At 43.5% G+C, this 27,503-nt stretch overlaps 1 protein-coding gene across 1 annotated transcript; it reads left to right on the forward strand.

Annotated features, from left to right (window-relative positions):
- The first annotated feature begins 1,129 nt into the window (after positions 1-1,129).
- LOC137898867 (sodium channel protein type 8 subunit alpha-like) lies at positions 1,130-27,283 on the forward strand. Its single transcript, XM_068742919.1, has 27 exons — positions 1,130-1,411; positions 7,643-7,761; positions 7,872-7,961; positions 8,053-8,181; positions 8,967-9,058; positions 11,434-11,655; positions 11,785-11,848; positions 12,108-12,249; positions 12,563-12,769; positions 12,856-13,137; positions 14,104-14,460; positions 16,010-16,142; positions 16,441-16,679; positions 17,503-17,676; positions 17,946-18,302; positions 18,406-18,567; positions 18,681-18,974; positions 19,604-19,721; positions 19,819-19,973; positions 20,455-20,628; positions 22,872-22,994; positions 24,254-24,538; positions 24,638-24,691; positions 24,779-24,916; positions 25,340-25,444; positions 25,567-25,837; positions 26,121-27,283. Exons 1-27 carry the CDS (start codon positions 1,130-1,132, stop codon positions 27,281-27,283), a joined length of 5,931 nt encoding a protein of 1,976 aa, XP_068599020.1.
- The last annotated feature ends 220 nt before the right edge of the window (positions 27,284-27,503 follow it).

The following is a 27,503-nucleotide window of genomic DNA, read 5'->3' on the forward strand; positions in this document are numbered from 1 at the left end:
TGTGCAGAAAAAATAATGCCATCCTGCTAAACTGAGACAACTTGGGACAACTCATAATGTTAAAAAACATCAAATGCTTCACTTAAAGGTGTTTCCCCATGCACTCAGGTCAGCTTAGTAAAACAGGTCAGGGCACAGACTGCCTGAAAAGCCACCGTCCTGCTGTGTGACAGCAGCAAAGTGGATTTTGGAAGCGAGGTTCAATCTGAAGGCATCTTCTCAGTCCTTGGTGAGAAATCCAGCAGTGTGGCTCGTATCCTGTGTGTCCTGTGACCGGATGCTCCTTTTATACTCACTAACCTGATGCCAGAACCAAATCAGTTTAGAGATGTTCCATCATGTTTTAACCATTAGCATTTGGAGTGTTGTCTCTGCACTTCTTTTTTCTGTACGTCTATAGCGCCAACGCGTGGATCTATTATTCTCAGCCGGCTTTAGATTGCTTGTCTCCTTGTCATTTTAATTATTGCTGTACAGGTAAGCCTGTGTGCTGGGTGATACCTTTAAACCTATCACCGGTTCAGACTCCACCTTAGAGGCTTTCAAGCCAGAACAACGGGCCGACAGCTGCTTTTCTCAGGCGGTGTTACAACCATTGTGCGACACACAAGAGATTATATTCATCTCTGTCTTGACATTTATATATATTCAGGGTAATTTTTTTTATTTTATCTCATCAACTTAACGTTTCAGTTATTCTGATTTCAATGAAAGAAACATCTGATCAGAGCATTGATAAAGCTGTTCATCGGTGCCGTAGCTGATGTTGTGATTTGGTGCTCTATAAATAAATTGATTGGTGATAGTGTTGTGATTGGGGTTGAACAGAGGAAAACTAGGAAACTGTAGGGTGCAGGTTGTTTACAAATGACTATTACATAATGTATTTAAATTTTTATGTTTATTTATTTCATTAATTCTCACGTTTCTGGAGAAAAAAAAGCAAATTAAGAACCGTAGTCGTCTGATCGGGGACTTTAAATAAATGTCACTGGATTTAAAAATCTGATACAAATTACGTTCCATGTCTTTCCATTTATCAGTATCTCATCTCCACTCTCTCTCCCTCTCAGAGCTTGATGCCTGGGTTGGAAAATAAATAAAGAGGAAATAGCTGCAGGATGAAAACATGGCCGCAGCCATTCTTGCACCCCCAGGACCTCACAGCTTCAAGAAATTCACCCCGGAGTCTCTCGCCAACATCGAAAAGCGCATCGAAGAAGAGAAGAACAAGAAGCCGCCTCAACCCAGATCGGACAGTAGTCACCGTGACACGTCTGACGAGAATGAGCAGAAGCCCAACAGCGACCTGGAGGCCGGGAAGAGCCTGCCCTTCATCTACGGCGACATTCCCAATGGGATGTGCACCACACCGCTGGAGGATCTGGATCCATACTATATCAACCAGAAAGTGAGTTTTCATTCTCGCCACATGCACCGAATGACTTTCCCTAAACTAAAGTGAGAAAGTCGAATGTCTTGAAGTTTTACAGATGTATTATTCAATTGTGTGAGATGTGACATGTTTTTTTAAGTACGTCTGTGCAGCTCAGGCAGAACTGCGGTCGAGGGATTGGGTTTGGCTGACCCTGCGGCACTGCAGGGTTGCTGTGCAAGGCCGTTGTTGCCGTGGTGAATTCGTTTTCTGCATTAATTCATGTTGACTTGAAAGCTGGTAAAAATAGCTTCAATATAAATATTCCTCAAATGCCATATTGTACAAGCGGCCCTCGCTTAACGGCGGAGTTAAGAAGACCCCATCGTTAAATGAACCCCCCCCCCCCCCCCCCCCCAACAACTTGGCCATCTTAGAAAAGCTGTGATAGCTTCCAGCAACAGCCAAGTTGCAAGGCGGCTAAAGCGGACATGAAAATGAATCAATGAATGAACATTTTTTGTATTTGCATACACGTAGGCCATTTATACTGTACATAAATACGTACTCAATCACAGCGCTCCATTTCCAGTTTGTTGTAAAGGTAGTCAGTACAAGTGAACGGAAACACAGCACAGGAAATGTCCAGTCACTGTATTCAGGCGCAAAAAGAAAAGAGCAGTATAAATTCTGATGATTCTTAAACTTATCAAATTCACATCCCTAGAAAACGTGACAATATTGTGTGAATACCGGTCGCACTCTTTCCCCCGTGCTCCTCTTCAGCCTGACACACACAAGCCTTTATGACGGAGGGGGAGGAAGCCACGGTGATTCGGTCATTCTTAGTTTGACCTCTTGCTGTCTGTTGCCCGGGGCAACGCAGTGTGGTACAAAGAATGGCCATCAGAAGCATTCAGACACAGCAAAGGGATGAAAAATAAGGTGACGGCAGAAGGGAAGCTCCCGTGTGGGCATGCTTCTGCTTCCACAATTCAAACGGATGTGAACAGGCTTTAAGATAACAGCACATATCAGCATCGGAGGTCCAATCAGTGCTCGTATTATTCCAGAGCACACAAAGCCCTTTCTCCTAACTTTGGGCTTCTGTCCCACAACCTCAGGCTCAGCTGTGCGTTTTACCTCTGGATGCGGGAAAGAGGGATGAGGAGGGATGGCAGGAGGACAGCAAGTGGAGAGGATGGGGAAGGCACTTCAGCTGGGCCGGTGTGGGGGGGGCAGCCAGTCTCCTGTGTGCTGGCAGTGATAATGTGTAAGAGAATCCACAGACTGTGCAGAAGCCCAGTCAGCAGGACCGGAGATCTCAGCCAGCGGCACGCTCTCATAGGGCGCATGAAACTATCAAGCCTTTTGTGATCTATTGATCCGCAGCCCTGGATCGGTGGTGATCACAGGAAGGCCTGATACCCGTCTTATTATCTTTCCCCACTTATTGCCCAGTGCATTCTTTCAATGTCTTCACTTCCTTCTGGCCCTTTTCATGTCGGCGATTGAAGGAAAGCTGTGGAGTTGTTTATCATGGCCCCCCCGCCTGCTCGAGTTGTATGTGCGCACACAAGACTTCAAAATGATGTCGGATTGACTTGAGCGTGACAAGATCCAGATATTCGGAGTGTCCCCCTCCGTTTACAACGTGATGCTACGAAAGATTCTTTTGGAAACGTGCTTTTTTTTAAATTCATTTATGATTTGGCCTCTGATGAATCATTTCACCCGTACATTCTCTCTGTGGCACCTTTTACCTTTTGTAGTTTTGAATTTCTCTACATTCTGCTAACTTCAAGATCTGCTACCTTCCAACACGTTCATCCTTCTGTTGCGTCAGCCAGTTTGGTTGGAGTCACATGCAGGCTGAGGCCTCCGCCTTTTCTCTCCATCTTATCATCATTCATAATGATTTTGTTTCTCCGATCCAATCAATCCTTTCATCCTTTATCACACCTGAAGCTCCGAGTCTTGAGAGTTCATCTCTCCTCCGTCTGCCCTCACCTTTCCAGGCTGCTAATCTCCTCTAACCGACTCACGGTCATTCCATCGCTCAGTATTATGTCACTGTACTGTATGTCAATGAATGTGTCTAAATGTGTGCGTGTGTGTGTGTGTGGGTGTGTTACTGTCAGCTGCAGGAAACTTGATAACAGCACTCATGCATCAAAGAGAGGAAGAAGGGGCAGTGATGAGGAAAAGAAATGCAGCATTGCAGTTCTTGTTTTCCCCTGCGATGGGGAGAAGACTGCTCGTGCTTTTCAAATGTCTGGCGTGATTAGGTAATGTTAAAACTGCTTTGCTCACAGAGGAAGAGCAGGACGGAAAGGACGGAGGGCATGATGGTATTGTGATTTGCACTCTGCAGATTTGAGGTCTGAATCAGATGTTTGGGTTTGAATAGCTGATCTGGCTTCTGTTCAGCCAGCGTCTGATTTAAATTAATTATAACTGGACACATTGTTTATTTCCTCCCAAAGACTAAAACAATGGCTGGAACAATAGTAGTGAAGGATAAATCATAAAGTTTAGCAAACTGCAGATCAGTTCAATGCAATTGATTTTCACATTCACACGTTTCCCTTCAAAGAGAGATCTGATGTTTTTCTGCAGGCGCATTTGATCAAAGTTGAATAAGAGGATGGTTTAGTTCAGTTAAGTTGAAGGAAGTCCGTTAAATTGCTCTAATTATAGCTTGCAGACCTTTGTTCACGTTCTCGTTCTCCCTCTCTGATCCAACGCCACATCTCAAGCAATCTGTTTTTCCAGGGTGTAGAATAAAGAAGAGGGAGAGCGAGGCTTTAATGCTCCGTCTGAGTCCTCGTTCTCTGATGACACAGCATCCCTGTTTGCTGGCTGAGTGAGGAAGGGGGGGGGGGGGGGGGGGGTTGAGTGTTCTTCCACTGGTAGCTGATGGTATAAAAACAGAGGGTGGGGCGAGGATAGGAAAATGGGGGTTTGCAGCACAGTGTTCAGGTGAAGAAGTGGAAAGATGTTTATTAATAGTCCTAGAATTGGTTGGGTAGAAATGAGGCAATAAGAGGGACAGCGAAGGTGAGACGCTTTGGAGACGAGATCAGAGAGACCAGACTTCGATGGATTCGACCAGTTTTGTTATCTGCATCAACTGTGAATATCTATTCATTAAAGGAAAACACAACATTCAAGCACCGAGCGACAACTCAAAATATAATGGACGACAATTCACTCAAGTTATTCCGTATAGTTTTCAGATATCCTCCCCCAAATCAATATCTCACATCAGTTCTTTATCGCCACCACATTCATTTATATACTGAACCTTCATTCATGTTGAATTATGTCCACACTGTAATAAAGACGTTGGGTTAGGGTTAAGCTTTGTGACCAAACCAGCTACTAAACCGTCCAGAATGTTACCCATCAGCTGCTAACGTTTAATATTTTGAATATGATCAGAAACTCCCTAATCAGGTCCAGAATATTGCTCTTCAGATGTTTCGGAAGATGTTTGAGTTTATAAGTTTTAAAGTTGTGCAAATAGATAATAGAACATACATGTGGCGCATCTCGTTACTATTAGTCACTGTTGTTTTCTCTTTCTCTCTTTCTCTCGCTCTCATTTCATCCTCCGTTTTTGTCTGTATGCCGACCCATTCTTCCTCCTCCCTCCATCTACTCATCCATCTCAGGTTTGGCTGTCTCCTCTGCAGCTCTCTGGCTTTCTGTTCTGCATTACTCCTCCTCCATCCCCTCCCCTCATCCCCTGCTCTCTCACTCTCTCTCTCTTTCGCTCTTTGGCTCTTTTTGCTGGTGTCCCATAGTGCTTAAAGTCCACCTCCATTTACCTGCTCCATTATTTGTCATACCCCTCACACACACACACACACACATTCTTGCAGCTGCATTCTACTTCCAGGTTTTCTTTAACCCTGTGTGCAGACTCACCAGTTTTGCAGCAGTGAAGGAAGAAGCTTGTTCTGTGACCGCTGTAGTTGTACGTGTTGTACGAAGGCTGTATCATATCTGTATTTGATTTTTAACACAGCGACTCGGGTGTCTGTGCTGTGATGCTGTGTAATCCTTAGTGCTTGTGTGCTATTTATGTAAATAGAGACCATTCGTCCTCAGATACACATGCATGCTAGTGCTCATATATGTTGGACCCATTTTAATGTGTGGAAAGAAAAAGACACGAATCGTCCAGAGTCTCACATTTGCGACCCTGTTACTATTCCTCTGCTTTACCGATGTTTCTAAAATAGTCATTGTTGCTCTACTGGTTCTGGGCATTATTAGGTAGCAATTCTTATAATGAACACGGTTTTGTTCTATATTTGTGCTCTGCATTTTTATTCACACTGATGTTATGTAAAAACTTTATGTTATACTGATTTTTTTAAGGAAAAAAAAAAATTAGTACAGTTTAGTCAATTTCTGAGTCAGGATTTACATGTTACTGGTTCTGGGGAAAGAGTACATGGCAGTTAAGTCTTCAGTGAGAAAATTAGGAATTTAACTCTTTGTAAGACTCCGAGGACAATCAGTTATTGTTTATTGTGGCAAGTGATCAATTAAGGAAATGGCATTGCATCCGTATTGTAAAGATGCCAAGTTGATATCAATAGTAGACCTTTCTGTCTCCTGATTGACACCGCTGATTGCTTGACTGAAGGATTTTGGACTCTTTGAATTTCCACAAGCTGTAGGATGACCTACATTGGAGCTCAGACCCAATAAGGACATGGACACCTCTGGAATCTTTTCTAAACCTTTGAAAATTCACTGAATCTATCCAAGCCAGTGTGCGTCATGTTCTTTTACACTGGAACATGGGCTGCTGATGAGATACGGCTCATTTTACACCCTCTTCCTCCTTTCATCCACGTTAAAGTACTATGTTTGCCTGGTCAGCAGAACGCTTCACTTGGTCTCTTTCCCATTGAATGCTCTTTCTGCCAAAAGACAGTATGAGAGGAGAAGGGAGGGAAGGAGAGGAGAGGAGTCTTCCAATGCAGAGAATGCATTTTGTCTTTCCCTTGACTGCAGACACTCTTTTTCATTTAATTGGACTTCAGGGCACCTCTCGTCTCAGGACACTTCTGGCCGCCTCTCATTTCTTTCTAATGTTTACTGTGGTGGCATTTTTCTTCTTCTAGTGAACGGTGCCGCATGCATGCTCCCCATCGGTGTGTCATCATTTGTTGAGAGCAGTGACAATTATGCCTACACATAAAACTCAATGTAGAATTATCTTTATTGACTGATTGAATACTTGCACGCAGTATTTTGACAGCTTAATTATTTGTAAGTTAAGGCACAGTTTAGCAATCTTAATATCTTTAACATCAAGTTACTCCTGATGCAAATCATTATTTCCATTGTTTGTCAGTACTAATTAGTTACTAACGGTACATGATATATTTACTGCTTAGCAGTATTGTCAGCGGTGCGCTGTATGCATGTAAGGGATCTGCAGAAGAAGGAAAAAACGTAGACATATGCAACATCCAAATCATCCATTTGTAAACTGCTAGCATAGCAACAACGCTCCCTTTGTTTGTAACTGCTCAACCATAGCCCAATACCACCTTTGGACACAAATATCCACGCACCACGGGAACACGCAGACACACACTGCCGCTTCGCCCCAGTGCCCAGCCCCGCTTGGCTCAGTGCTGTTTATGGGTGGGGAGTGGTTGCTGAGAGCTGAGAGTCAGCAGATCTGCCCCTGATCGATGACAGCATTTGCGGTTCTCTTCCAGTAAGAGCTTTAAACTTCAGGAAAGAAAGTCATTTGGCCACGATGAAGGGAGAGCTTCCCGTTCCCCTGCCTGCTGCTTCCGCGGCAGCATGCGGAGCCGCTGTCACGGTGTCAAGATTAAATCGGGACGGAGCCCCCCCCCCCATCTGATGCTGCCGGGACAGAGGTGCGAACTGTGCCCCCGAGTGTCTTGGCAGAGCAGCGAGGGAGTGGCGGCAGCGTTGCAAACACAATCTTGTGCTCTTGCTGCCACCGTCTCTGCTCCCTATGCTGCAATAGTGTGTTCTTTGTATGATGCAAATGCATTCCAGCCTCACCTGTATACAGCCCTGTAGCTGTAGTGGAAATCGATGGTCTTATCGAGTGACTCAGAGGTGAGCTCAGGACTCAGCTACAGTCGTCGCTTCCCCTTTTTTTTAAAGCACATAGCACAAAGCATTTCTGAGCGTCTACTTAATAGCATGTGTTGATAATTTGCTGTAAAGACCTTGTGCTGTTATCTCTTTCTCTCTTCACAGACATTTATAGTCCTAAACAAAGGGAAAACAATCTTCCGCTTCAGTGCCACGCCCTCCTTGTACATCATAAGCCCTTTTAATCTACTTAGGCGAATAGCTATTAAGATTTTGATACACTCATATCCTTTCAAGTGGCTCCTTTTTCAATGAAAACAGTATTTTAAGCATGCTTGTTTTTGATGGTCTGTTTTGGTGGCGCTGTCTAAGCTTTCCTTAACTCTTGCATCACGTTATTCAGCATGATCATCATGTGTACGATTTTGACCAACTGTATATTCATGACGTTTAGTGACCCGCCAGAGTGGTCCAAACAAGTAGAGTAAGTACACTTCTACATTTGTCTTGTCAGACATCGTATCGCTGCTCAATGTCTCTGTCACATTTTTACCGTCATCTCTCTTTTCTCCAAGGTATACCTTCACAGGTATCTATACGTTTGAGTCGCTCACAAAAATTGTGGCCCGAGGCTTCGCCATTGACGGCTTCACCTTCCTCAGAGATCCCTGGAATTGGCTGGACTTCATGGTTATCTCAATGGCGTGAGTATCTTAACTCCTACTATCGGTATGAATAACAGCTGTAAATGAAAATAATGGAAAATTAAATACAACACATGCACGGGGATTTTAGTATGACAATAAGTATCAGATCCTACTATTGCAGATAATCCGATTACTTAAACTCAGATCCAACTGAACACATTAATAATGACTGCATTCTATTCCGGTGAGACGGTACCAGTCATGAAAGTGTTAATGACAACCTGACCTCTTATATAAAAAGTCAGATGTCTTCTGTCAGAAAATGTGATTACATTTATTTGGCAAGTAAAATCATTTGACCCCATGTTTTAAATTGTCTATTTTGAAATGTTATTTAGTTGCAATTGCTTTCTCCAATATAATGTTTTCAGACATTTAAAACATGGGTGGCAGAATGGTCCCGGGTTCGAATCCTATCTGTGCGGAGTTTGTATGTTCTCCCGGTGTCCGTGTGGGATTTCTCCGGGTTCTCCAGTTCCCTCCAGCCTCCAAACACATAAAATGTAGGCCAATTGGATGCCCCAAATTGTCCGTAGTGTGTAAGTGTGCGCGCGAGTGCCCCGCGATGCGCCGGCGATGCGACCGGGGTGTTCCCAGCCCCTCGCCCATAGCAAACTGGGATAGGCTCCAGCAACTCCCGTGACCCGCAAAGCAGAAAAGCCTGAACCTCATCAGTCCATGACACTATGTACGACGTTTATGAAAATATAATGTGATGGTCTCTTCTTTGTTTCCTCCGTCCGGGATAGCTGCTGAGTAACTGTGTCTGATCCACCTTGCAGGTATATAACAGAGTTTGTAAACCTAGGCAATGTGTCAGCTCTGCGTACGTTCAGGGTTCTGAGGGCTTTGAAAACTATTTCAGTTATTCCAGGTAAGACAGCCACGGTGTTCGTGTTTGTGGGCGGGCGAGTCACGGGGTTGATGTTCGGTGTGGTTTTTGTTCGAGTCCCTCTCCTGTTCCTCCTTCGCTTTCTTCCCACTAGTCGGACGGGCGTTTCCTCCTTCACCGTGGTGTCTCCTCCTAGTCTTCGATGGTGGTGCTGGTGTTGTGTTCTTGCGCGGTTTGTGTGTTGTTATTGTGTGTGTTGTGTGTCATGGGGTTCTGTTCTGTGTGTCATCCTACCTTGTTACAGATATATAACAGAGTTTGTGGACCTTGGGAATGTTTCGGCGCTGAGAACGTTCAGGGTTCTCCGAGCATTGAAAACTATTTCTGTCATTCCAGGTGAGACTCCCATTTAAACACTAAGGCTGAGCTTACCTTATCTTATTTTATTAGTTACTTTTATTTTTAGAAACAAGATGTTTCAGAACATTGGCATTATTTTACATTATTGTTCTATCCCAATCAAAAATGGTAAGAATACATTTTTGATTGGCTTAGCAGTCTATTGGCAGTTCTGAGGACTCAGATGTCCCATACGGACAGGTGGGCTTATATAATACACTCGTTTAAATAACGGCCGATTACGTTCTCAAACGATGGGATAGCAGGGAAGGACGTAGCGGTTATGCCCACAGGTTGGCTTTTAGGACAATATCACAGTGGTTAAAACTAATGGAACAGCCATCGTCTTTTTGCACATCTCTTTTTGATTTAAATTCTAGATTTTAACAATCTCACAATCAGGATGTACTCTCCTAAGACTGCCAAGCCTAATCTGATAATGCATCAGTGCTGCATGAAGCTTCAAGATAAATGCTTTTGCGAGTTTTGTCTTTGATTTGATCTTTTAGGAATTATTTGATTCAGGCTTCATATTTTTATTTTTTTAATAGAATTGACAGGGACAACTAAAAATAAAAAATATTCAACCCAGTATTTGTCTTCCTGGTTGAAGAGTCTGAAGGCAAGATCTTTGAGTTCTACAGTGATACCAAGTTGAGTAAACTGCACACTTCCTGGTGGTAAGATCACCAAGGCTTGGAAACAAACAGTAGGATATCATCTGCATATAGCATATGCTTGGAAGATGCCACGCCCCTGCTGTGCCCCTTGATAAACAGGGACATATTTGGACTGAGCATATACCAGCCATAGTAGCTAATCAATGTGTTTGAAAGGGTAAGACATATATAATATCTTACTCTTATAAAAAATATTTTATGATCCAATTAATTCCTAAATAATTAATTCCTTTTAATAATATTTAGACTCAAGTTGCTCAGCCACATTGCCCCTTCAGCTTGTAGATACACACCTGGAGGTTGATTTCACCATCACAGTTTACAGACAGGTGATTCAGACACAGTCATTTCCTTCAGCCTTGGCGTTTAAATGACATTGCATGCCACCTCTCATTGACCCCTCGCCTTGACTCCTTTCTTCTCCTCTTCACTTCCTGCTTCCTTGACAAACCTGGTTCCTTGTGCTCTTTGCGATGCTGTTATGTAAAATTGTTTTGTTTGATGCAGTGTAATTATTAACTTTATTTAGTGAGGGATTTTCCACAGATGGACACAAGGAGACATTGTAATCATGTGATAATATTCACTTCTTCAGAGAGGTCCTAAATCTATCAGTAATGCCAGTCAGTCTTTCCTCAGTGGAAAATGCTTCAGACGAGGAACCTTTTAAAAAACGTTGATTTCCGTTGATATGAGTATTATTAAGTAAAATGTGAAATGAAAAAGTGTCTTTCTGATGGAAACTTCTCTTACAGCTGTAGTGTTTGTTGTGATGTTTTGTGTGAAAAATGTAATGTGTTTTGAACATCTGTGCTGATATAATACACTAGATAATCATGTCTTAATAGCTTAAAATAGCTGTATCTATATTAACACCAGAAATCTGCATGAAAATATCCAACACACTAAAGATTTTAGAAAAGCAAAAAAAATATATTGGATTTAAAAAAAAATTTATTGTGAGATTTCATGAATAATCTATGCATATAGTCTCTAGTAACTTTATGATATACTTTTGATATGGAATGAATGTTTTCTAAAATATTCTGCTCATATGTAGTAAAGTAAAACTGTTTGTCTTTTGTCATTTTTCCATAACAGTCATGACTAAATAAATGACAATTCAAATCAATACATTGTGACTTCCATCAGCAGTAAAGCAAAACTAAGTTGCCGTTCATTAATATGTATCCATCCGTGTGTGTGTGTGTGTACATTTGGTTTTGTGTGTTTGTGCATATGTGGATGTGAGATTGCCTGTTTTTGTGTGTGCATTTGTGTACGCTTGTGTGTCTGTGTCTGTGTGCGTGTGCGTGTTTATCCTGTACTAATCGACAGGCCTGAAGACCATTGTGGGTGCTTTGATCCAGTCTGTGAAGAAGCTGTCAGATGTGATGATCTTGACCGTCTTCTGTCTCAGCGTCTTTGCGTTGATTGGACTGCAACTATTCATGGGGAACTTGCGGAATAAGTGTGTAATTTGGCCAATCAACATGACAGACCAAGTCCTAGCCAATGGCAGCAGCGGCTTTGACTGGACCGAGTTCATCATGAATGAAAGTAAGTGATTGCCTTGACACTGGACATTTAATGGCTCATTATAACAGAAGAATGTGAATAATTAGGTAGACAAATATATATTTGCCCAGTCGCTAATACAGACAATTGTTCTATGGCTTGCTTTCCCAGCTAATTTCTACATCCTTCCTGGCCAGCTTGATGCTCTATTGTGTGGAAATAGTTCTGACTCGGGGTAAGACAATGTTTCACTTTCTAAATGCATACAAGAGGTGGCATAAACCTGATGTTTCATTCATTCATTGCTGTGTTTGGCCTCAGAGATCATGACCACATTTTTGTCATATTGTCGCCCAATATCTGTCAGCTGAAAGTTACTTGGTCAATAATCAGATCTCCCTCAATATGGGTGGTATGCGGTATGTTCCCTTTGTCCTTTTTGCTTTAGCATTGATGGGATTCAGTATTTTTGTATTTCTGTATGCTTCTTTTAGGCGATGTCCTGAGGGCTTCATGTGTATGAAAGCCGGGAGGAACCCCAATTATGGGTACACCAGCTTTGACAGCTTTGGATGGGCTTTCCTCACCCTCTTTCGGCTCATGACCCAAGACTACTGGGAAGGTCTCTACATGCAGGTAAGACAGTATTTGCCTGAATTCCCTTTTTGTCTGTAAATGGACTCACAACTTTCCAGATGAAACAAAACGCATGCTCTCAAAGTATGGGTGAATTTCTTGACCCATCTCACGCCTGTTTTAGAGCCCTATATTAAAGCATTTGTGCACACATGCATGCCTCCGCAGACATTAACTACATCTTTTGTTCAGATCTCTTCCTTTTGGCTCTTATCAATAGAAAAAAAATAATCTGTCTAAGCACATCATATTCCATTTGAAGTCACCCTGAATGTCTCATTATTTCCTACTATCTGGTTTGTGTATGTGTTAGACTCTACGAGCTGCAGGAAAGACCTACATGATCTTCTTTGTGCTGGTCATCTTTGTGGGCTCCTTCTACCTGGTAAATCTCATCTTAGCTGTGGTGGCCATGGCGTATGAGGAGCAGAACCAGGCTACTATGGAGGAGGCGGAGCGGAAAGATGCTGAATTCAAGGCAATGCTGGAGCAACTCAAGAGGCAGCAAGAGGAGACACAGGTTCGTCTTACTCCTTTCTCTAATGCGTACACCCTAATCCATTTACTTCGCTGCGTGTGATTATCATGTGCGTTGGCCTTCCTTAGGCTGCTGCCTTGGCGACATCTGTAGGCACCGTGTCAGAGGCTGCATTAGAGGATGAAGGAGGGGGTCACTTGTCCCGCAGCTCGTCTGAGGTCTCCAAGCTGAGCTCCAAGAGTGCAAAGGAACGGCGCAATCGCAAGAAGAAATGGCGACAGAAAGAGCAGGAAAAAGAGAAAGGAGACAGCGAGAAGGTTGTTAAATCTGAGTCCGATGATGGCAGCAAGAAAAGCACTATTCGTTTCCCAGGAAGTCGGCTGGGCAGGAAGACATCCATCATGAACCAGGTAAAATATATAATTAACGCTATTCTGTAAATGCTCACGGCTGATTGAGTTAGTGTGCGCAAACACACTTGCTGTTATTGCTGTTTTTAGTGCAGCATTAGTTGTGCATGTGGAACTCTTGGGTGTTCGGGTCTTTCACATCGTGTGACCGTCTCCTATGTCAGCTATGTCCACCCTTTGTGTCTTCTCTCCTGGGTCATAGCCATCCTTAGGCTCTTCCTGTTTCTTTCCTCTTCACCACATGCAATAACAATAAGTCTATACCAGAGATTGGAGGACGGAGGACCGGCATCCTGCTTCAAACATTGCTCTCCACCTTGTTGCCTATACTTGCTGAGTAGTCCCTCATGCTGTTCTCTCATTCCAGCTGCCCTTATAAAGCTTCACTCAATCAATTTTTCCAAGGTGACCTTCCTCTCCAGAGTGTTTTTGCATCTCGATCACTTGCTTCCTCCACTGTCATCACTTCCTCCTAGACTTGGATATGCCTACCTCTGATGTTGTTTACACTGGGAGTTTGGGGGGGGAATCCAAGTCTGGCTCTGCCTTGGAACCACGCCCCCCCTGTAGTTTTCTTGCTGGACCACCTCCTCTGTTTGTCACTTAATTATGGTCTTCACCTCAGGTCAGCTTTTGGCATTTTCAAATTTGGTACGTAGAGCATCAGTTCTCTGGTCCTCTGTTTATTGAAATAGATTTTATTTGAAAGCATATCTCAATGGATTAGTATTTAATTTTGAGATTATTTAGATAGTTCTTTATTTGTCTTTAGAATTTTTAAACAAATGATTGCTCCCACTTCAGCACTTCCGTCTTTCTTCCATCTATTTGAACTTGAAATGTGTCATTTTCTCTCAACCCACTGGTTTATTCTTGTTGGCTCTTGCCACTTCTATTTATTTAATCATCCGCTGCTTTCAATAACTCTTCAACTGTTCCTGTCTGCATCTGTCTTTTTCCCTTCAGTCACTCCTCAGCATCCCGGGGTCCCCCTTCATGTCACGCCACAACAGCCGGAGTAGCATCTTCAGCTTCAGAGGCCGTTCCAGGGACATTGGCTCAGAGAACGAATTTGCTGATGATGAGCACAGTACAGTGGAGGAGAGCGAAGATCGCCGGGGTTCGCTTTTTATCCCCTACCGACGCAACAGCTACAGCGGTTACAGCCAAGGCTTGGCACGCATTCACCCACTGGTGCCCCACGCTGGAGGGAAGAGGAACAGCACAGTGGACTGCAATGGCGTGGTGTCTCTCATCGGCCCTGGGCCTGGCAGACGGCTTCTGCCTGAGGTGAAAATAGATAAGGCAGCCACTGATGACAGTGTAAGGATGTCCATGGGACAACAATATTGTTTAGGCATGATGGCGGTGGCCTCAGCTCTCTGCAGCTTCTCCTCCACAACCTCCACCCCTTGGCTCTCATCCCCCTTTCCCCCCAAAGTCGGGAGCTTCTCCCTCCCTGAAATATATGTTACAATGCCACTGCACTCCTCCCTGACTGAATGCTCCTTTTGTCTGCTGATCCTTTTAACAGCCCTATAATACTTTAATCAGCTGAGGCAGTGTGATGATCGATTCATTGATTAATGTCTAACAGTAATGAAATATAATACAAGCCCCCCCACACTTTTAGTAATCTTAACAGTTCAATTAGTCACTCACATTTAACAGGTATAAATCCTACCTCCCTGCTTGAAGTCTTTTGTTTTTCAGGCCCATACAGTCTCTCTCTCTTTGCTGTCCTCATTTATTCACTTCTGTTGTATTGCAGGACAGTACATGAACAAAGTATTTTCTCGATAACAGTATTTCTCCTCTTTCTAGCAAGCATGGTAGACCCCTCTTTAATTCTCAGCCAGTCTGCATTTATCTGTCTGGCCCCAAAATGTAGCATGGTGTAGCAGAACGCTTGTCTTGAATTCCCCTCTGTTCTTGAGCAGCATGCCATTGCATGCCATTTTACTTCAGGGCTGTAGTTTAGATATTTTATATAAAGTCAGCAGTTTGTAAAGTTTGCCATAAATTCTCAAACAAAAGCCAATACTTCAGTAACTAAAATACAATACAGGTAAATAGAAAACAGAGTGAGAGGGGAAAAATGAATATCAATTACCAAAAGGGTGTGGTTAGGTTACTGTTTTGGATGGTCTAGTCCAGCATACCAACGTGAATGACTTTCACTTGATGCGAGCCAGTGCTTTAACATAACTACCAATATTCAACTACTTAGCATTAGCCTTGTGTTGACCAATGAACCCAGAGCCGTGGTGTTGTGATGGAGCTTCTAGAATTGAGCGCTGTACATAAAGTACCACAATCCCACTCGATCTTAAATCCACCAGAGATGAATAACAAAGTGGTTCAGGTGTCCAAATGTATTTTATACATTATGCTCCATGCTACAAGCCACTCTCATTCACGTACAAATATTCTTGTAATAGACCATTATGCATTTAAAGCAGGAAGAATGCATTTTGAAGTCAGAATATGCTTGAACAATTTGTTACTCTTAAATATCCAAACAGATAAAGACTTTGACAAAATCACAATTCAGATTCATTTCGCTGTCTTCAAAACAATATCAGCCAGGGATGAGCTAAACTGACTAATATTTAATGTCTTTAAAGAGACAGGAACACGTTTCAACCCCCCATGTTCCCTCCTCATTAGCTGGATCTTTAAGCGAGGGTGGTACTTTAAAACCATGAGCAAAGATAAAATGCATATTTAGATATTAGATGCAGTGAATTGAGTTTACCGAATGTAGCCTGGTGGTGCCTCATGGTGTGATGTGTGATGGTTGCAGTAAGGCCTCTATGTGAGTACTGCAGGATCTCTTATTTATTTATAATGTGTCTGTCTCTGAGTACAGACGACTGATGTGGAATTGAAGAAGAAGCACTCCGGCTCTCTCATGGTATCCGTGGATCAGCTCAATTCCTCTTTCAAAGGAAAGGACCGAGCCAACAGTCAGATGAGCGTTGTGACCAACACATTATTAGAGGGTACAAACCTTTAACATTTTGTGCAAGTTGCTATTTTCACCTGAAATGATCACACCTCAAGCCAGCTGTTCAACATGTTGCACTTCATGCAATCAACAATTACAGTTACAAAATTGCTCGCTGTTTTTCATAATATCATCAGCATTTTTGAAATTGCTATTTCATGCAGACAAGGCATCCAGAAGCAGCTGCTGTCAGTTAGTCAGGCCGTTTATCATTAAATTGATTTGCAACCGCTGATCTCACTCAGTACTCATCATCCTTTTTGGTTCTCTTCCTGCTCGATGTCATCCTGCAGAGCTGGAGGAGTCTCAGAGGAACTGTCCTCCCTGGTGGTATAAATTTGCGAACATCTTTCTCATCTGGGAGTGCTGTCCTTTGTGGCTGAAGTTTAAGCACATAATCCTCCTGTTTGTCATGGATCCATTTGTTGACCTGGCCATCACCATCTGCATCGTCCTCAACACCCTCTTCATGGCCATGGAGCACTACCCCATGACTCCGGAGTTTGAGAATGTCCTGTCTACTGGCAACCTGGTGAGAAACGGAAGTTCTTCTTTTGTCCTTCCTCGTTCCCCTGTCATTTATCTTTGTAAGTTTGTATAAACCTCGTTATCTCTCTCGGGAAGAACAGGAGCGTTGCAGGTTCAATTTGCCCCACCGACTCTCGAACCAATAGATCGGTGCATCATGTGGTATGTGCACTTAAGACAAACACGCATAGTTTATAAAGGATTCTGATGAGGTCTCATTAAAGATTTATTTCCATTTTAATGTAGCCAGCCAGCCTGGTCCCCAAACTCTCATCACTCCCACTCAGGTCACTCTCCTGCTTCCTTAGAATCCTGCTTACTTCAACTTTCTTTCTCTCTCTCTCTCTCTCTCTCTCATACACACACACATATGCAAAGTCAAGACAAAACAGAGACAGAACCGTTTTTAAAGTACTTTCCTTCAATGATTATTCTCAGCAAAAAGAAAAACATATCTAAAATAAAAAATATAATTTCTAATTATTTGTATTTAATTTCCACTAAATATCTGGACTCCAACATTGGTGTCAAGAGGCCCATGGGGGGCACAACCCTTAACCTCAGTCATCCATCCATCCGCCTATTTTCTTATACACAAGACGACCTCAATCGTCTCTCTACAGCTTTAGCCATCAACACAACAACATAATGAAGCTGATCTTGGTAGTCTGATTTTTTTCACGTCACCTTTTAGTACCTTTTTTTGGAATCTCGACCAAAGGTGGTACGAAATAAAGTAGGTACAGGTACCGGCAACATTTGTGTAATGGCAAACCAAACAAGACCCTTCAAAGCTTAGTAATAATGACTACAATGTGGGTCTGCAGATTTTCACCGGAATCTTTGCCGCTGAGATGTTTGCCAAGCTCATTGCCTTGGATCCCTACTACTACTTCCAAGGGGGATGGAACTGCTTTGATGGCTTCATTGTGACTTTGAGTTTAGTTGAGCTGTTGCTGTCTAAAGTGGAAGGACTGTCCGTGCTCAGGTCATTCCGATTGGTAAGTGGACGAGAGCAGATGCTCTAAGTAATCTGTTGTTCGTGATCATCAAATCAAGCCTTTAAAACCTTGGGAGGACTTTTGTTATTCGTCAATATGATCTTGTAGTGCACCTTAGAAATGTTTAGCTGATTCTATAGAAGGTTGAACCCTCTTAATGCATGTGTCTCGTGCCTGAGCTAGACTGGACACATAACCAAACCGATAGCTTTTTCATCGCTGTCCTGACGTGAACAACTAATAATCCAGCCTCCTGTTTCTCCTTGCAGTTGAGAGTTTTCAAACTAGCCAAATCATGGCCCACCCTCAACATGCTAATCAAGATCATTGGTAACTCTGTGGGAGCCCTGGGTAATCTAACCCTGGTGCTGGCCATCATCGTGTTCATCTTTGCTGTGGTGGGCATGCAGCTCTTTGGCAAAAACTACAAAGACTGTGTGTGCAAGATCGCCCAGGACTGCAAACTGCCTCGATGGCACATGAATGACTTCTTCCACTCTTTCCTGATTGTGTTCCGAGTGTTGTGTGGCGAGTGGATTGAGACCATGTGGGACTGCATGGAGGTCGCGGGACAGTCGATGTGCCTCATCGTCTTCATGATGGTTATGGTCATTGGAAACCTGGTGGTAAGCAAAGATACTGTCGATGCTACTGCTCCCATGCTCTGCCACGATCCATCCATCCACTGTGAGCGTACGGGTTCTAGCTTGTGTGGTGTTTTCTCCTGAGGTGCTGAACCTGTTCCTGGCCTTGCTTCTGAGCTCGTTCAGTGCAGACAACCTCGCTGCCACAGATGACGATGGCGAGCCCAACAACCTCCAGCTTGCAGTTGCCCGCATTAAATTTGGGATTAGCTGGCTAAAGATTAACGGGAGGCTCTTGCTCAAAAAGGTACAATTTAATTAAAGATGAATGTGCATGATCGGGACATGATTATTGAATGTTGTGCTCATCAGAGCCTGTGACTGAGGTTTGTTTCATGTTCCTCTACTTGTGACAACCAGCCTATTGAGGATGAACAGAAGCCGCTGGATGACCTGTACGAGAAGAAGCTCAACTGCATTGCGAACCACACGGTGGACATCAATCGTGAACTGGACTATGCTAAAAATGGCAACGGCACCACCAGCGGCATTGGGAGCAGTGTGGGAAAGTATATGATTGACGAGGATTACATGTCCTTCATCCACAACCCCAACCTCACGGTCTGTGTGCCTATCGCCATTGGTGAATCGGATTTTGAAAACCTTAACACGGAAGACTTCAGCAGCGAATCGGATGTGGAGAACAGTAAAGATGTGAGTAGCGAGGACTGACAGTAGGTTAAGAAGTCACATGGTGGGAATGGAGGAGAAAAAAAGGTGTGAGTGTGTGCGTGAGTGGTTGTCTCTCTATGTGTGGCCCTGTAATCCACTGGCGACACATCCGGGGTGTACCCCACCCCTCACCCGTAGTCAGCTGGGATAAGCTCCAGCTACACCCGCGACTCACAAGGTAGATAAAGCGTCTGTGGACGATCGGCCGGTGACCCTGCAGACGGACCAGGACAGAGCTAGTCCTGACTCTGCTGTAGTGTGTGGGTGTGCGATGTGTGGGTCACCTTGACCTGGATTTGATCAGGAAGAAAAGAGATATAGCAGCAGCATCTCCATTGTACCTGGTCCGGGTTTATATTCCACTGGGCTCCCAGCACCAGCCACACGTCTGGGCTGCTGCAGGGAGCAGCGACTGAGCACTGAAATTCAGAGAACCGGCGATCCAATTGTTGCTTTGGTAGAGAGAAAAAATATATAGTGTGAAACTGCCTTTTATAGGAATTTAAGGTTATATTATAATAGAATTGATAGAATTAACGGAATTGGCCGATCTGTTTGAATGTGTTCCATTAGTAATGATCTCTTCCGACCTCTTCATGCATGTCCCGTAGCTTGATGACACCAGTTCATCTGAGGGCAGCACTATAGACATCAAGCCTGACGTGGAGGAGGTGGCAGTGGTGGGGGTGGTGGAGGAGTACCTTGACCCACATGCCTGCTGGACAGACGGTATGAGCCTTTGTAAACAGGAGTAAAAGCACTGCCATCCATTGTGTATCATGTTTCTTCTTGTGCATCATTATCTGTGTTTCTATGTGCCATACAGAGTGCGTGGCTAAATACAAGTGCTGTGACGTTCCCATCACTCACGGCTGGGGGAAGTATTGGTGGTTCCTGAGGAAGACTTGCTACCTGATTGTAGAACACAACTGGTTTGAGACCCTCATCATCTTCATGATTCTGCTCAGCAGTGGAGCCCTGGTTTGTGATCCCGCATATGCACCTCATGGCTTTGTCACATTATACTGCAGAAGTAGGAGTTCTTGTACACGAGGATGATGAGCTCCTGCTCTCGAGGTTGTAGCTAACTGACAGCAACGTCCACCCATCAGAGTCTTTCTGGACTGGGAAGGCCTGTGGTCAAATAAAACACGTAATTGGCTCCAGAATGGATAGAAGTAAAGGAGAGAAATTTAGCAGCTCCTTTTTGTTTACTCCTCTTGAATAAATACAGCAACTCCTTCTCTGAAACGTAAATAAGGCCCATAAACTACAGAGCATGATACAAGTAATGTTTCTGAACATGAATTTAAAATAATTAATAGATTTGTATCCATATAATGGACATTAGTGCTTTAAGGTTTCGTTTGTGGTCTCACTTTGCTTCACCAGTGTGCGTCAGAGTCACGATGAGAGCTCAGATCACACATTGTCTGTTTTATGATGCTCTGCTGCTCTGCAGGCCTTTGAGGATGTGTACATTGAGCAGAGGAAGACGATTAAAATCATCCTGGAGTACGCCGATCGGGTCTTCACCTACATCTTCATCCTGGAGATGTTGTTGAAATGGGTGGCTTACGGTTTTGTCAAGTACTTCACCAACGCCTGGTGTTGGCTGGACTTCTTCATCGTGGATGTAAGTACTTTGAATCCTGTTCTGTTGTATATGCAACTAATTGCAGTTCCCGAATTGACACAAGTCATAGAGCTGGTAGCATGAGAGCATGTAGAGGGGAACACTGCTGCCACACAGGAAGAAGGTCTTGGATCCAAATCCACCTGACCTTCTGGTGTCTGCATGTTCTCCTTGTGTCCGTGTGGGTTCCCAAAGGGATCTCCAACTTCTCCACCAATGACATGCGATGTAGGTGAATTGTTATCTGATCGTAAGCATAAATGTGGGTATGAATAGTTTTGTCTTTCTATGTGGAGCTGCATTGAGCGACCTGCCCAGGTGGAATCCTGCCTCCAGCCCAAAGTCAGCTGGGATCGGCTCTGGCTCCCAGTGACCCTACAGGCCTTTAGAATGAGTGAATGAATAAACATGGAAAGAAGACATGTGGTTGAGATATTACTGAATGGTTAATGTTCTGGAGCTCAGGTCATGATGGACTGCTGAGTCATTCAGGGATCTTCCACTTGGCGATTGCTGAAAAATAAAAAGCTTTATGGAATTTGTCACCATCGGGTAGGTTGGGGGGGGGGGGGGGGGGGGGGGGGATATATCTCACCACTGGATTTCATCCGGGTCGGATCAGGAATGCGGATACTGTCACAATCTGGATTTTTCTATTAACTAAGTTATAATGGAAGCTTTTTCAAAAAATAATTTCTTGTAAAATATGCTTTCAGTTCACTCACAGTCATAAAGGGGTCCGATATGCACTATCATGCAAAATGTCTTCCGGATCCGATCCAGAATGAGGTCTGACATTTTAACATTAAACCCCCTTTGTGAGGGTTGCTATGGTCACCGTTGCTGCAGGTTGATTTCTGCCCTGCACAGCTGCGGAGGCGTCGTTGAACTGAACGAGATGAACCTGCTCCACATCTCACCTGATCAGGACCTGCCTCTTTGGATCTGACTCTCTGGACTCTGCCAGAACATCCTCTCTGTTTCCCCAGTGTTTCCAGGCTCTCCCGTTCTATGTGTTGTCCCGTATTCACAACAAAACAATTGTGTTTTTGGACACTTTCAATAATATCTCTCAAGGAGGTTCTGTTGTTGCTGTCCTTTACCAAGACACTGGAATTAGTAGTGGACAAACAGATTTGTAGTATCCTAAAAAGCTCTGGATCTAAATCCAGAACTAATAATGATATCAATATGAATCCAATTGCTAAAAGTACATTTTTATGGTTAAGGAATCTAAAAATATAGATACAATAAATGTCGGACCATTATTTTTGGTGTAAATCACAATATAGAGAGACTGAGGTACTTGGCGGAGGTCTCTTGAAGGAAGTATTTCTGCTACCGCATACTCCGGGGAAATACTGTAGTCTTTGCTCCACTGTGATTTAACAGCTTTATTTACCACTGCTCCTTTCATACAGTTATAGTATAAAGCAAAAATACAAGCAAAAAACTAATAGTCATCAACAAACAACAAATTCACGATGCTTTAAATAAATTGGCGCATTTGTAAAACACCCAGCAATACTTCCCTCGTTTGTTGTAATCATTTGTAAATGTTCTTTGTGATAAAATGCACAGAAACATCAGCATGCTGGCGTCATAAATACGTCTATATGGTGCAGAACGGTTATTTCTAACATTGACTGGTCCTCTCTCACGGCAGGCCTTCAACTGTGTCTCTCTCTAACTTAAGAGAGACATTGCTCAGCTATGGAGGGGGACTGAGGGTCCAGGGTAAGGCTTCTGTGATGGGTTGGGACTCCGGCTTTTGCAGGTTACCCTCTGTCTTCTGACCCTGAAAGTTGTCCTCAACCTTTTGCATTTTCTCTCCCCTCTTTTAAGTGAGATGCTCTCTGGTATGGAAACTGTGCTGTTTTGTACTGTGTGTTTATCACATTGATTTCGTGTTTGTGAACACATCACTCCTCTAATCCCCCCCATTGTGGGACTCTTTAACCTCTCTCTCTCCCTCTCACTGTGTGAGCCACAAGTTTTCATTCCAGGTGTGCTCACTGCGCTGTAAAGCCGGTCATCACTCGAGACTGGCTTCCCAAACTAAACCAAACACAAGCATTAACAAACAAACCTAAAAATATATATGAAATATATATGTACTTATATATATCTGTTTAGCCATCCTTACAGTATACATAGGACCCAGCTATATCCCTGTGTTTAAATGTGGGTCCTCTCTTCCTTTACCTCTGTCTTTTCCTCTCCTTCTGTCCCTATTTGTGTAGGTGTCTATAGTCACCCTTGTAGCTAATGCATTGGGCTACTCCGATCTAGGCCCGATTAAATCACTCAGAACACTGAGGGCCTTGAGACCCCTCAGGGCCCTGTCACGTTTTGAAGGGATGAGGGTAAGACCTAAGACGCCAGACAGCTGGTCTTTCTGCATGCCAATTAAATGCAAGCATGCTAGAGATGGCAATAGACAAGATCTTTATCAGAGACAAGCTTTTTGCATGGATGCAGATAATCTCCGATGGTCTTAGTACATGTATCAGATTTAATTGATCATATTTAATTTCATTTATTATACATTTTGTGGCATTTTAAGGCAAATTGCAGTGATGTATCTATTAGTAGAAGCTGAATCACTGCAAAGCACTGCAAGATGTAAATATTATCAAAACATCTGAAATTGTTCCTGTCCCAAGGCCGAAGGGAGACCAGAACAAAAGAGTGATGATGCACCACGTTAGGTATTCGGAATTATTCAGTACCATCTGAGAGAAGAGATACGGGTTGTCATGGCAATCATAGATAGATAGATAGATAGAACAGCTACAGGGAGCAAGAACTAACAACATACAGAGAGACATGGATGAATAGAGAGAGAGAACATAAGAGAGAACACTATAGAGCTATAGAGAGACAGACAGAGGGATGATAACTGGATCCTTCTCACCATTACTTCAGTGCGTGATCTGCTTGTTGCCGTCCGTCTCTTCCGATGATCCTCCCAAAGTTTGGCTTTGGCATTGTCACACTGGAAGATCAACAAGCTTCTGGTTGCATGCCACCCTTCCCTCACATCCCTGCTCACTGCTCCTCTCTTTTGTCGCCATGATTTACATGATCACCATTTTGCAGTACTTTCATGAACCGACCAAATGAAAGCATTGTGTCTGTACGTTTGCTAGATCGCTACGAAGCACTCTGACATTTGATTTGGTTCATTTGTCTTTGTGTTATAGTGTCTCCTCCGGAAATGCACGTTCATATTTGTCCGTGTTTAAAATGGGTTTATTTTCTCATACAGTACCATTTTGCTTATTAGAGCCTGGCATATATTTTCCACCCTGCTGGCCACAGAGAGTTGTTGAAATTGTGGAACATATTTATGTCTACAATTCTTACATCAATGTTCATAAATCAAGAAAAGTATAGTACGAGATATTAAGAAAATGAAATTCAGTAAAGTTGCACAATCCAGTGTGATGCAAAAATTGCATTATTATGGATGTAGGCATGAAAAGTATTGCTATGTAAATCAGCACAAATCAGCACACGTGGGGCCCCCGATGGACTGGAAGAGCGTGCATTTCTACGCATGTGTGTGCTGGTGTGAATAGTCGTGTGATTGTGAGGATACAGTGCGTTTCCTTCTTTTCAGGTTGTGGTGAACGCATTGGTGGGGGCCATTCCCTCCATCATGAATGTGCTGCTGGTGTGTCTCATCTTCTGGCTCATCTTCAGCATCATGGGCGTCAACCTGTTTGCTGGGAAGTATTACTACTGTTACAATGGCACCAGTGAGGAGATGTTCTCCGCTCACGAAGTGAACAACAAGTCGGACTGCATGTCGCTCATTAATGCAAATTACAGCGAAGTCAGATGGAAAAATGTCAAGGTTAATTTTGACAACGTGGGCGTGGGGTACCTGGCTCTTCTGCAAGTGGTGGGGAACCTTTTCTGTTGTTTTTTTCCTCAGCCATTTCTCTCGTCTGAGAAGATTTGAACCTGCTTTCTCATGCTCTGTGTCTGTTCACATGAAAAGGCAACATTCAAAGGCTGGATGGACATCATGTACGCAGCAGTTGATTCGAGAAAGGTACGCTTCATGCACCAGACATCACCAGCTCAACATGCAGTGGTGCAGGTTTGCACTGACTTTCATTTAATTTGTGCTGCTGTGCAGGTGGGGCTCCAGCCCATCTATGAGATCAACATATACATGTACATCTACTTCGTCATCTTCATCATCTTCGGCTCGTTCTTCACCTTAAACCTCTTCATTGGTGTCATCATTGATAACTTCAACCAACAGAAGAAAAAGATAAGACCTATTTTCCACACTGTCACCTTTGCAGAGCTGCAATGTAGATTCTTCAATGGAATAGTTCCATATCTTTGGAAACACACACAGAAGGTTGATGACACTCTTTCTGTAGCTTTCAGGCAGAGGCAGGCTAGCTGTTTACCCTGTTTCCAGTCTTGTTTGCTAAGCTACGCTAATTTGCTGCTGTCTAGTACTTGCATTTTCACATTAACTGTACAGCTCTTAGGGGAGAATTGCAACCATTATGCCAAATTAATCCTTTACACTTTGGAATTTGAATGATGTAAGTAAACATTTTGTGTATTGACCTTGCCCAAACTTACACTGTCAAATTGCCCTTCCACTCTGTAAATGTCTCTGTGACGGAATGAGGGGTGTAAATCCTTGCAGGTTGTAACCAAACTGTTTTTATCCCCTCACTTTGGAGGTCAGGACATCTTCATGACAGAGGAGCAGAAGAAATACTACAACGCCATGAAGAAACTCGGCTCAAAGAAGCCGCAGAAACCAATCCCCCGGCCTCAGGTAGATATCTTCTTCTTCTTCTTCGTCTTCGTTTTCATTGCTAAAACAGTTTCAACACGACATTTCTAACTATTAAGAGAAGTCTGAGTCTTCCTGCATCTCTTCTCTACCTCTCACCTCAGAACAGCATCCAGGGCATGGTGTTTGACTTCGTGACGCAGCAGGTCTTTGACATCTCCATCATGATCCTCATCTGCCTGAACATGGTCACGATGATGGTGGAGACCGACGATCAGTCGGACGAGACGGAGGACGTGCTTTACCGGATCAACTTATTCTTCATTGTGGTCTTCACTGGCGAGTTTCTATTGAAGCTCTTTGCACTGCGCCACTATTATTTCATCAATGGCTGGAACATCTTCGATGTGGTTGTGGTCATCCTTTCAATTGTGGGCAAGTATTTAAAAACAGTATCATGTGTACTCACGGACGAGATGTGTGATGCAACTTATTTAGGTACTATGTATTTAGTTTTGTATTTTAGCATTATATTTCTTGGGACTCAGTATCATCCATGACTGTTAATACTTCATCTTGAAAAATAACCCTGTAAATAAAAATTCAGACTATTTGCTTTGGCTGCTGAAGCATACTTGTATCGGATTTTGCGGATCATTTCCACCAATATTTACAATTCATGTATATTTTGTCTCTTTTTGGTTCATCATAACTTCAGGAATGTTTCTGGCGGACCTGATTGAGAAGTACTTTGTGTCGCCGACGCTCTTCAGGGTGATTCGTCTGGCTCGTATCGGCAGGATACTCCGTCTCATCAAGGGGGCCAAAGGGATCAGAACTTTGCTGTTCGCGCTGATGATGTCACTTCCTGCCTTGTTCAACATTGGTCTGCTACTTTTCCTTGTCATGTTCATTTTCTCCATCTTTGGCATGTCTAACTTTGGCTATGTGAAATACGGGGCTGGAATCGATGACATGTACAACTTTGAGACCTTTGGAAACAGCATGATCATCCTGTTTCTGATGACCACGTCGGCTGGGTGGGACATTCTGCTACTGCCTATTCTGAACTACCCCCCAGACTGTGACCCCTTGTTGGAGAATGCTGGCACCCCTGCTACGGGAGATTGCGGCAACCCTTCTGTTGGGATCTTCTTCTTTGTTATGTACATCATTATTTCTTTTCTTATTGTGGTCAACATGTACATCGCCATCATCTTGGAAAACTTCAGCGTTGCCACGGAGGAGAGTGCCGACCCACTCAGCGAGGATGACTTTGAGACATTTTATGAGATTTGGGAGAAGTTTGACCCAGATGCCTGCCAGTTTATCACCTATGCCAAGCTTTCTGATTTTGCCGATGCACTGGAACACCCACTGCGAATCCCCAAACCCAACACCATTGAACTCATTGCAATGGACATGCCCATGGTTAGTGGGGACCGCATCCATTGCCTGGATATCCTGTTTGCCTTCACGAAGCGTGTGCTGGGTGACAGCGGCGAGTTGGACATGTTGAGACAACAGATGGAGGAGCGTTTTGTGGCAGCCAATCCCTCCAAGGTCTCTTATGAACCAATAACCACCACCCTGAGGCGCAAGCAGGAGGATGTGTCTTCCAGGATGATTCAGAGGGCCTACCGTTCCTACCTGGCCAGGCGGCGATTTGTCTGTAAGCGCAAACCGGCCAATAACAAAGTGGAGAATGGTGGGAACAATCAGGAACAGGAAAAGGAGGGCACTCCCTCAACTGCCTCCCTGCCCTCATATGACAGTGTAACCAAACCTGACAAGGAGAAACAGGATGACAACAATGAGGGCAAGGATGGGAGGAAAGAGAAAGGAAGAAACCAAAAAGACATCAGGGAATCGAAATGTTAGAGCGTTGGAATAATAATCACAGTAATAACAATAAAAAATATTATAGTGTAACTTCAAGCAAAGCAAGAGGAAACTCATTTACACAGATGTACAGATAATTCCATTTAAAGAAATTCTACAAAAAAAAACAATATTTAATAATTTTGTTTACAGACTTCATTCTTATATTGATGCAGAGGGAAGCAACTTGGTCTGCTATAGCTCTTGAACGTCAAACCAA

The sequence above is a fragment of the Brachionichthys hirsutus genome, chromosome 8 (assembly GCF_040956055.1).
Source record: "Brachionichthys hirsutus isolate HB-005 chromosome 8, CSIRO-AGI_Bhir_v1, whole genome shotgun sequence".
Taxonomy (NCBI): domain Eukaryota; kingdom Metazoa; phylum Chordata; class Actinopteri; order Lophiiformes; family Brachionichthyidae; genus Brachionichthys; species Brachionichthys hirsutus.